General features: G+C 42.8%; 1 protein-coding gene across 1 annotated transcript in view; it reads left to right on the top strand.

Moving 5' to 3' along the window:
- The first annotated feature begins 80 nt into the window (after positions 1-80).
- Positions 81-12,138, top strand: part of hectd2 (HECT domain containing 2) — a 59,718-nt gene continuing 47,660 nt past the window's right edge. Inside the window, exons 1-2 of the mRNA XM_005743585.1 lie at positions 81-608; positions 7,966-8,107. Of these exons, the coding sequence (XP_005743642.1) occupies positions 525-608; positions 7,966-8,107 (226 nt within the window). The 5' untranslated portion in view covers positions 81-524. The remainder of the gene's footprint in view (positions 609-7,965; positions 8,108-12,138) is intronic.

Here is a 12,138-nt window from a genome sequence, read left to right as displayed (position 1 = left end):
GAGAGAGAGAGAGAGAGAGAGAGAGAGAGAGAAGCTGTGCTCTCCAGGCGCCTCCTCCTCCTTCTCCAAACATGGCGCCGGCCCGCAGCTGTGCTGCCTCCCCGTCAGACGACGCAGAGAGGGAGAGAAAGAGAAGAAGAAGCGGGTAGAAACTCGCCCCAAAGTTTAGGAAAAAAACTTAATTTAAAACCAAGACTGCTTCGGGCTTTTTAAAGTACATCGGAGACTTTACGCGCCGCTTTTGGAGACGTTTACGCGTCAGGCTGTGCGCGTAACGGAAAGCCCACCTGTCCGACGAAGGTAGATTTCACTCCGTTTCTCGTAGGATGTGAGTCTTCCTGATTTTGGTGAAATAACGGAGCAGAGCGAGCAGGCAGCCGGGGGACTCGGGGTCAGAGCTGGCTCTGGTTAAAAACATGTGCAGCCCTGTAACCAACAGCAGCACAGAGGCTGTAGAGGAGTGAGTCTTTCCAGGGGACGGGGAAAAACGCAAAACAACGTTTCCACTCTTCCACACTCAGAGGATGGATGGAGAACATTCTGCGCTGTCAGGAGTTGAGAGGGAGAGAGAGAGGCTCCCACCAATTTACAACAGCTCCCCTCCTGCTGTAAGAAACCCGCCTTTTATCTTTATCTATTCCACAACAGAGCGATCCCTGTCATCCCTTTCTGTTTGTTGTACAGAAAACATGTTTCACGTGCTACTGGTTGTTCTGGTGATAATGAGGCATATTTGAAAAGTTATAAAAATAATAAGCAACGTTTGAACATTACAGGTAGAAATGTTAGACATCATTATCCCGTTTGAAAAAGACAATATATGAATTCAGGGTAAGGTTTTTCATGCATGTGCTTTAAAAAGACAAACCAATGACAGGTTTTTAGGAAGCATTCATCTTTGCAACTGGTGCAGGTTCAGGAACCGCACTGGGGTCTGTGTGCCCACACTGTTACATTCAGAACTGATTGTTTGAGTTTTACTGTGTAATAATAGATATCAGGCGTTTTCTGCCTCATTGTGCATTTATTGTACAGGCAGCTTTGCATTCAATGTTCTAAGAAATAATAAAAAAACATTATGCAACACAAACCACGGTAATTAGAGCAAAGGATTTTACTGCAGGTCATCACTGCATGAGTCTCTCAGCGTGCATCTTTTTTAATGCAGTTTCACGTTCCACTTGATCCAAAATCATTTTGTAATAAGAAAAAAATCTTCACTTTTTGTACTTCAGGAATCGGGTACATGGATTTGAACTTGTGTAAAGTCCCCTAAACTTCCTGAACAGATAGAAAGGTGACATTTAACAAAAAAAATAAATAAAAGACTGCACTTTTGTTGCTTTTTGGAAAAAGTGATGCCCCTGCCTTACATAATGATGCCTGACTCCAGCTCTCCAGCAGTGATGTAATCATTCGAACACAGAGCCGGGCGCTCGCCTCGCTTGTTGGGCTTTTCACCGGCGTTGTTTTCGGTTTGGTTCTCTGTGTCACTTTGGAGCAGACTGGCGGGCTCGCTGGCTGCTCGGTTGATGTCATCTACATTGTGTCAGGGAGCAGGAATGTGCAGATCAGAAGGTTCGGGGCTAATAAACAGTCTGTCACTGCTGAGACCCACTCTGTCTGGAAATGCCATAAAGTGGCCGCATGCGCTTTTTCTCTCCGGGGCTTTGGCCTGACTGATTCTGATTCTTCTTCAGAAGTTTTCTGGCTGCTTAGGCTCAGTGCGAGCTGAAAAGATTCAGGCTTCAAGTTTGGAGAAACAGCTCCTGGAGACAGTGGCTGCCATTGTTTTACCCATCAGTAAAAACAGACCAATTGAAGGCAGCTGGTGCTCCCTGTTTTTTTTTTTTTTTACCTGATCCAGAATTCTTGTTTCTGAGAGTTGCCCGATGATGAGAAAGCATGTTATTATCTGGAAGACTTTTTCCAGACCTCCAAGAGTTTGATGAGCTGATGATCTGGTTACTTAAGTCAAGTAAAACCTGACTCAGCAGATTCATGACAAACATTTTTTTGGGTTTCAAGCTTTGATTGTTGGGTTCTGCTGTTTTTCCCTGAAAGTATTTCAACTGTGAGTTATTGCATATAAAATCAGCCAAATCTGAAATAAAGCCGGTTTAAAGGTTTTAATTCCTTGACTAAATAGAAACTCGACTTTTACATGTGTTACAAGTTGTTAGAATATGACTGTGTCACACACAGAAGATGAGCCTTGTGTTAATTGTTATATTGAAATTGAAATAAAAATAGTTTCTCTGAATTTTTTTTCATGTCACTGTGGGATGGTGCTTCAGGGTTTAGCACTGGGAGCTCACAGGTGGACGCTCCTCCTGTTCTCCCAGGTTTGTCCTGGAGCTGGCTTAGTTCTTGGCTCAGGGAATTCTTAAACGCTTTGCTTCCAGGTTTAAAAACATCTTTGATAGACTTCCATTTATATGGTTCCACTCCACACAAACTTTCACAGTAGCATCTCTGTAGATATGCTGATTTTTATTACACACAGTATTTCCAGCATGTAGCCACATGGTTATATTTGAGCATTTCCATCATCCATCTGACGCCATCCACGATTATTTTGATGTTGGACAGTCTCCTTTGTCTTTGTTTAGCAGTTCAGCTGCTGGTAAGCAGCTAGCCCTGGCCCTTTATTCTTTCATGTTTTCTCTGTTGATCATTGCCATGGCAACATGTTTCAAGTACCTGCTGATTAGCCTATTAAGAAAAGCCTTGAAGCATAAATTAAGTGGCACAAGCTGAGTGCGATTTGATTTGAAGATGACTTTCTGAGAATGCCTTTGACAGACCTGGCTCGCGTTCATCTAATCCATCCATGATAATCCATAACCAGGGAATTCAGTTTAAAATGAATTACATGTGGATTTGAAGATGAGATTCCCAGTTTGGAGGAGAAAATAACTCCAAATATAAGAATGTTTGTCAGACAGAAATGATTTTTTGTACAGATTGCCTGGGTGACATTCGTGTTTATCCACAGCAAACAGCCAGCGTGCTAACTGAATCTTCGCTGACAGCTTGCTAGACATTGAAAGAGCAGCAGTGCTTCAGTGAGTGTGTCTGTGTTTGTGTTCATCTCAGCTTCAGACTAAACTCAGAACTCCACAGAAACTCTTGGTGTTCCCCTAGTTTCCCTTTAGTCCCCTGTCCAGGATGACATCGGGGCTTTCCTTTGACTTTGAACACAACACGCCGGCTCTGAGATGAGCTTCAGGTTCTCTTTGAACACGCAGTGCACATCTGATTTCTGCGTCTTAAAGAAAGAGCTCAACTTTATTTGCTTTGCCACTGCAGACAGCGCGTCCTCAGTATAAACAGGACTGATCATCAGAGCACGTGACCCCGGTGTAACCTGCAGTGTTTCACGTCACTTTTTGGTATAATCTCAGCTCGCTTCACATCTCCAGCAAGGTGGTACTAAATAACGAGGCTCCTGGGAACTGTGCACGATTACTAAACCAAAGAAAAAGAGCCAGCTCAGAGCCAGGCAGTACTGGGCTACTCTGTCAGTGGTTTGGGGAGTTTTTCTTCAGCCCCAGATATTGGCGCTTGGTGAAAAATCCTAACGGGACTAATGCTTGCTTTATTTTGCCATGACCGGTCTCCAAACTGATGCCATACTTGTGGTGATGATGCTGATGATGATGCACCAGAATGAGCTCACTGATTCTGTGAGCCATCTCGGATAAATGTTGGCTGCTCATTGGAGCTGATTTCAGCCTAAATCAACCCAAACCAGCTGACTTGAACACAAGTTTAAATCTGGGATCCAGAGTCAGACTCACATCTGGTGCTGTGCTTCCAAAACTCAGCCAGATCTGGCATCATTAAGCCGTGCTTACTCAAACTTGATGAGGAATAATGTCTGTGTATTTGGAAACCATTTCTAACAGACTGTTGAGTCTTTGTGTTCAGGAAGCAGACTGTACATCAGCTGCAGGTCAATCTGCTGGATGAGATCGTGAACTGAAGCATCTATAGCTGGTGTAAAGACAGTGCTTCACGTTTATATACAGCATATTCGATCTGATTAGAGATGAGCAGCTGACAGAGGAGAGGCTGAGCAGAGTGTGTGAGACACAGTCAGACGCTGAGCTCTTCGTGGCGTGGTTTCTCTCTGGATGACAGCATTTCCTCTCAGACTAAATGACTGAGCAGAGTCGGACACGACGGAAATCACAAGACTGCTGCTAAAGCCGTTTAATTATTGTCAGATGTGAAGCGGGATCTAGTTATCGAGAAAACTTGAGCAGGAATGATTTGTTGACAGCCTCATTTCCTTGATCGAGTTGTTTATGCTGCACGCTTTCCCGGACATCACCTGTCAATCAGCTGGCGTGGGCGGGCCTGTGGCGATGATGAAAGAGTGAGTGATGTGGCTTCACTGGGAGAGGACTGTAATTATACACACATCACTTCTAAGGGAGTGATGCAGGAAAGCAGCTCTGCATGAAGAGAACGAAGAAGTTTACAGCGGCGCTTCGGGCTCTGTGAGGTCTTCAACACCGTGGCAGCACGTCGATATTTAGCATCTTAGTTTGGCTTTTTAGTGCACTAATTAGCACCATTTATGAAGCAAATATACTTATATACAGCATATATACCATATATACAGCAAACTGATGTCAGTGTCATTAATTTCATGAACATTTATCAACAAAAATGTTCTTAATGGAAACCAGCTGAGCTGATAAATGATAATAAATGCAAGTAAAAAATGTATAAAATATCTCAACAGTGTCGTTGTTGTATAGGTCACAGTTATGCGATGGTAATATGACAGTTCCAAATCAAACATGTTAGTTCAGACATCAACGTCAAGCTCAGCCACAATCCCAGCCCCTGAGATGTACTGGGATTGTGGCTGAGCGTGACAGTGCCAACCCACATCATGATGGCTCAGCTGATACCTTTCTACATATCACAAACTGCATGTCGGCTGTGTTACTTAGGCTGCTTTAGCTTGCCCGCAGTTCTTGCCCATCTGCCGGCTGCTTTGCAACCCACCTCCACCTTTAGCTTAATAAGATCGTTTTTGATTCTGGGCACAAAAGCAGTGACGAGCAGTCAGGCTTGCAGCGTTATAACTGTTTCCACTGTGGCCACAACATTTTTCTCTGGAGTGCTCGTTTTGGCTCAACCCTGTTTTATTGGGGTTTGCTGCTAATTAAAGGGGAAAATAGGTCTAAAGGAACCTTTCAAAAGATTTAAGTAAATGCATGTCAGTATCTGTTTTTAAAAACTTTTTAACACCAAATTGTCCTCTGAAGATATATAAGATAGAGTCCTTACAATAGAGACAAGATGACAGCAATACAAGCTACATTGTAGCCACAGCCACCCCTTTGCAGGCTGCCGGACACTGCTGCTAGGCCCTCTGACCACCAACAGTAGACAACGGGTGAAGTGTCTTGCCCAAGGACACAATGGCAGAGACTGTCCAAGCCGGGGCTCGAACCGGCAACCTTTCGATGACAAGGTGAACTCCCAACTCTTGAGCCGTGATCGCCCCAATCTCCAAGAGAGATCTGCTGTGATTATTTGGATGTTAAATACTGGTTTTGTTGTCAAATAGCTGTATGAGTCTGAATGTAAGTTTGCAAAAAAATTCAAAATAAAAACATTCAATACTGAGGAAACATGTATATCCTGACTTTTGTGGAAATGTCCTTAAACAGCTGTAGTTAAAACACCAAATGTCAGGCTCGCAGAGTCTCAAGAAGAAAAGCCAACGAGTTAGAAAGCTGTGCATTAAACGCTTTTTGCAGAATTTCTCAACCTGTGGCGATTTAACGAACTCAGATGGAGCAACTGCTTTACTGCCTGCACTGAGTGAAATTTAAATGCACTTTAATTTGAAGTAATGAGAATCTTCTTCGACATGTGATTTATTGAATGATTTCAGTGTCTGCTTTTGTATTCCTGCATTAATTCTGGGTTTTCAAAAAGTGTTTGATCTGATTTGAGTGAAAAACCTGTTGCATCTCATTAACACTGTGGAACGTCTGAGCTGAGAGATGAGATGAAAGGGCACGTGTCGGCTCGTGTGTGTGTGTGTGTGTGTGTATCTGTTGTACTATTTGTATTCTGCGTGACGTGTGACACATAAGACTGCACATACACAAATGAGCCACAACATTAAAAGCACTGCTGGGTGAATCACCTTGTTACAATCCAGTGTGCATTAAGAAGACCTCCTAACTTTGAGCCTGTTCAAATGGACTAGTTATAAAAATTTGAACTACTACCCAGTTGTGATGAATGGGGAAACTATCCATAGAGACCAGAGAGCATTTTTCTGTGTGTGTAAGACCGTAAACGTATGTATATCTACTGTGAAGTTGGGTATTTTTACGTTGGGGTCTATTGGGACTGACTTTGGAAGTTTGGCAGCCTCAAGTGGACGTTAGAGGAACTGCAGCTACTGGCACTCCCGCTTTGGCTTTGTTTTTCAGCCTGGAGGTTTCTGCATGAACGAAAGCACACCCCACGCATTACAGGCCTCACCCACAGCCCACAGGACTGTAAGCTGCCTCAGTAGCACAAGAGAGACACATACAAAATGAGACAGGTGGTTTTAATTATGTGGCTGATCGTCTATGCCATCATCGTAATCCTTTTTTTTTTTTGAAAATGTAGCGTGTACCTGACTGTTTTTCTGTTCTTTTTAGTGCTTTAGAGAAAATAACATGGAAAAACAACTGTGTGTGTGTGTGTGTGTGTGTGTGTGTGTGTGTGTGTGTGTGTGTGTGTGTATGTGTGTGTGTGGGCTGTCGTCAGGGCTAAAAGGGCTAAAATTCTGTTCACAATATCCCTCAGGGTCTCATTTCTTTTGAAACTGATTCATTTTGAATGGATGATTAACTGTCTTCCCGTTCCATCACCTGAACACAACACTGCTGGTGCTGCTGCTGTGTGTGTGTGTGTGTGTGTGTGCGTGCGTGTGCGTGTGCGTGTGTGTGTGTGTGCGTGTGTGTGTGTGTGTATGAGAGAGAGAGCGTGGTGTGTTTGCGGCTGTCCCGAGCGGCTGCTGTGCATCTGTTGAACTCCCCACCTCCTCTTCCTTCCACCTCTCAAGCCTCCTCTACGATCTGTTCTCTCCATCTGTTCTTTCATTTCCATTTCTTCACTGACTTCCTGTCTCATATCCTCCTTCATTTTTCCCCACTTTCTCCCATCTTTTCTGCATTACTTCACTTTCCCTCACTTATCCTTCTTTCCTGCTCTCTCTTTTCAACATGCTTTCTCATCAATCTTCTCATCTTGTTACCAAATTTTTCTCATTGCACTTGTGGTTCACAGACACCTAAAACTCATCAAATACCAAAAAGATTAGAAGTGTGATTCATCACAGAGAAGACTGAGTGAATATTAAGTTCATTCATTCGGTTCAGGTCATGTTGTCATTGTCTGTTCATGCAGCTGAAAACCTGATTTCATTTAGAGGTTCTGACTCTAGAAAGAAAGAGCTAGAGCACCACTAAGTGCTGGTTTCTTGGTGTTATGGGTGAAATCTGGGCTTAAAATGTTCACAATCGAGTTGAAGTCCTAACCTGGATCATCTAGAAGAGATAGAAAAAAGGAGAGAAGATGGAGGTTGTGTCTGGTTTCAAAGGGCTCCATAGTTCTGTTTTAGTTTGTATGTGATTGGATCTCGGAAAATAAACAGAGCTGGTTTTCCATAAAGTTTTGGAGTAAAGGTTTGTGTGTGTAGCTGAAGTCATGTCCGGTAGTCTCTCACTAAAGCTGGCATCTCCACTTTGATTCTCCACGTTTCTCTCAAGGTAGACTGGTGACATTGATTATGGAGTTACAGACTGAAGCGTTTGAGACTTCAGGACTTTGCAGTGGTTCAAAAAGATAAAACAAAGGAGGAGATAACTGGTCTGTTGTATGCAAAAAAACTTTCTTTCCACTCGTCTTCATGATCATCTTTTTGTGTGGTAGGGTTTGGGGCGAGGAGCCAAGCAGCCTTTTCCATCTCTGGGCACCTTCATCTCCACGCTCAGCCAGAGGAGGGACATGGCTGGACGTGGACTGGCTGGTGGCATCATGGGCAACTTGACCGGTAACCACGGACTCAGACACGGTGAGTTCAGGCACAACTTATTATTATTTCAGCAAACAGAGTAGTTTTGCCCCTTTTCTGTCTTTCTTTGCACATCGAAAAAGGAAATTTAATCAAATTCCCCAAAATGCTGTCTCTATCCTCCATTCTGTGTTCGTGCCTTTGGTCCAGGACCAGATTAGAGCTTTGGCTTTCAGGAAATGACACCGGACTCGAGCTAGCATTCATAAAACATTATGAGTAAAAATAAAAAATAATTTAAAAAACAGTTAAAAAAAACTCGATCCATCCATCTTCTTCCGCTTAGCAGGCTCGGGTCGCGTGGGCAGCAGCCTAAGGAGAGAAGCCCAGACCTGCCTTATTGTGGTGGAGAGGTTTGTGTGTTGCAGGGATCCCAGGGGCTTTGTTGTCTGGGGGCTTTTGCCACCTGGCAGGGTCTCCCATGGCAAACTGGTCCTGAGTGAGGGACCAGACAAAGAGCGATTCAGAAGAACCCTATGAGTAGAACACCAAGGGAACAGTTCACCCTTCCCGGGATAGAGTTACCGGGGCCCCGCCCTGGAGTCAGGCCCAGGAAGGGGGCCGAACGCAAGCGTCTGGTGGCTGGGCCTTAGTCCATAGGGCCCGGGCACAGTCCGAAAAGGGGACACGGGCCCATCAGCAGCCAGGAGCGAATTAAAACTGTTTTGGCAAAATCTGCCTGTTGAAAGAACCTGACTGGAGAAGCACTGCTCTGTAAACCCAAACGCTAAAAGGATTTAAATAGGAGAATTATTTGGAGTTATTTGTTGCATTCTCCCTTTTTTCCATTGATTTTTTTTACATTATTTTAAGCCAGATTTAAAAAAACGTATAATGTGCATCTAAGTTACTGCAATAATGCTGAAGCGTTCCAGCAGAATTAGACTGTTGAGCTGTCATTGGGAAAACACAGACACACAACCATTCGCACTGCACCACTGTGCCGCAGACACTGTGACAACTGATTCATATTAATGAAAAATATTTGAACTGACATAATAAGAACTTTACCATAGACATCATACAGAGATCAAGAGATATGACACTCACAAACCCAAACGATGAAGATGGTGTGATGTTGTGAAACTATGTGCATGCACAGTTTGATGCTGCTGCTGCAAATGGAATAAAGTGTTTAAAACCTGATTTAGGGGCAAAGGTGCCAAACCTCTGAAGTGTTGGCATTGATATGAAAGGTTTGGCTTTCTGCTGGCATATTTATATAGGATTAAGTTTTGAGACTTGCTTCCAGAAGCACTTTAAATATTTGATTACGTGCAATATGCACTACTTTACTGCAAAAAACATTGAAACTCTTAGAGCTTTTAATGTTTAGGTTCTTCACCATAAAAGCAATTGTGAGGCTTCTCTGTGGTTTTAAATGTGTAGATGGAAACACTTTGCCTTTAGCATCTTTAGTCAAATTGAACTTGTGCCTTTTTTACTTCTACTTGTGCAACAAGCTTTGCTCCGACTTCCTGTCGTCTGAATCGGCACTGCTTCATTCCAAAGCAGTAAAGCTGCTCAGTGTTTTGTAATATTGTTCGCCGCCTCTTTGCTCTCTTGGAAGCACCGATCCCCGTCCTCGTCTGCGATGTAATGATGTGTTACTTCCTCTGTTTACAGTGTGCTTGATGTATGCACTCACACTCTGTTTATGCTGCCTGCAAATGATGACATCGCTACTCTGAAATGAAAAGCTTTGAAAAGGAAGAAGAAGAGAAAAAGCTGTGCGGCTGTGGATTTCAACATCCCGCAGTGTGAGAAGATCAGACGCCTTCACTAATAACGAGACACTTACAGACATTTTTAAGGGATGATTCAGATCTCAGCTGACTCACAGTTGAAGCTCAAGTCACTTAGACTCAAGAGCTGGAAACAAGTAATAATTACAAATGGTTTGTTCTCCTGCACGTGAAGCATTTTTGGGCAAGTGGCATAAAAAATGTGTTTAGATAAGGTTTTTAGTTTCTCTTATTAAATTAGCATTGCAGTTATCAGATTGCGAGCTTTTCTGCGTGGCTTTAATTATTTTTTCATTGTGAGTGTTTTGACGGTAAAGGGGATGCTGCTTCCTGTTAAAGGCGTGGTTGTTTTTAAATGCCGCGTGAGAACAGAGACCCGGCGGAGCACCCACCAGCCCACTTTGTCACCACGGCTACTGATGCCAGAATAATTATACAAACCTCCGCCCCAAATGAAAACCATATGAAAGTGAAAACCATCAAGACACACACATGAGATATTGTTGCATTCCTCGGGCCCGTTACAGTCGGCCAGCCTGCTGGATAATCACCACAATTTGCTACTTCATCTGTAACGTGTTACGGGTTTTTGTAGAGATTTGTCAAAATAAAAGTGGAGTTTGGTCTCAGAAGGAACACTGTTCCACTGCAGCGTGATATGACTCAATGCAGTAAATATATAAAATGGCTAAATTGGTTGAACGAAGTGCAAAAGTCTTGAACCACCACTAGTTTCTTTGTATGTACTTCCGGTGAGCTTTCTCGTCATTTTTTAAAGTGGTCTTGAGTAACAGTTCTCGAGGCTTCTGCAGGTCTTTCAAAGTCCTTCTTTGGACTTTGGCTGCTTTTGCACTCGTTTTCAGTCCCAGCCTGGTATGTGATCAGTTTCAGAGAAGTGTCTGTTGAAACAATCAGATATAAAAAGGTAGCTAACTTAACAGACAATATAGCAAAAAAATAAATAAAAAACAAAATTTAAATCGAATCTTTAGGAACTGTTTTACTTGTAGCCTCTGGCAAAAATACCTCATATGTTCCTATTTCTTTTGCTAAAAATATGAAAAATGTCAAAGATGTCACAGTGTGACTGAAACAACATTTTTGCACTAATGCGGTGATTTCCAAAGAACTTTAGCTGCCATGTCTCAGAATCCTTAAAAAAGTTGTGGAAACTATGTACATGGAAGACCAATGAAGAAGTTTACATATCCACTGGTGTTTGACTGCAGTGACTACTCTAGTTTTTAGCGCTTGACTTCATTTTTCTGCCCCAAAGGTTGCCACTTGATGCATGACCAAGTTAAACAGAATTTAAAAAATGCATAATTGTAATAAACAGTAGTCATGTAGCCACGTGCTCACACATAGAGCAGGTAACCAGCAATCATATTTTGCTGTGACGTGACTGAATAAGAAGCTATCACTGTGCAACTTGCCTCACAAACAAGGTGCACACATCATCTCCAGTCTGATGCTTGCTTTGTTCAGAAACCTCTGCAGCAATGAAAGCAGTATTTAATGGAAAGCACTCGAAAACACTTTGGGAAGATCTCTCTCACCCATCATCAAGAGACATCAAAGTAAACTCTGGAGAAAGAAAGAGAAGGAGGAAAAAGATGAATGTGACTCTTATGATCAAAAGGTGTCATGACAACGGATGCTTGTTGTTGTCAGCCCTGCGCTCAGTGATATACGAGCTGACAAAGCAATGATAATTAGGATGGTGTGAAGGAGGAAGGTGAGATTTAACAATATGTTCTTCTCCTTATTGCAGCTTTGTTTCCTCTTTGATTATGAATTTCTGTCTGATTTCATTAATGAAAAAACTAATTCCTTCATCGAGGAGAATTTCATGACAGAAATGGAGCATAATGAAAAAAAGAGCCAATTCAAATTTGGTTCCAGTCCAGATAATTTTATTCAAAATAGTTAAATAGTCCTGGCTTTGGCAGACAAAGCACAATCTAAATGCTTTTGTAGTTGATTCATTTCATGGACCGTTTGCATGTTTGATATTCTTGATCCACAGAGGATGGCTTGTTCCTTTTCATCTTCCTTCACAATCACCATCAATACAAAGTTTACTTTTGATCAGCGGTTTGATCCATCGTCTGGACAGTTTCATGGTTCAGAACGTCTTGTTTTGTGCGCAATCAGATACACACAGAGCAGCACAAGATGTTTGGACTGATGGAGAAAAGTAAAAGGTAAACCAGGTACTAAATCTTCAGCCAACACCGAACCAAACTGGCAGCCTGCTGATACAAGTGCACTCGGGGGGGGGGG

This window comes from Pundamilia nyererei, unplaced genomic scaffold (assembly GCF_000239375.1).
Source record: "Pundamilia nyererei isolate P.nyererei 1_Seehausen unplaced genomic scaffold, PunNye1.0 scaffold00133, whole genome shotgun sequence".
Lineage (NCBI taxonomy): Eukaryota > Metazoa > Chordata > Actinopteri > Cichliformes > Cichlidae > Pundamilia > Pundamilia nyererei.
Note: the sequence above shows the minus strand (reverse complement) of the source record. Positions and strands in the feature narration are given on the sequence as shown.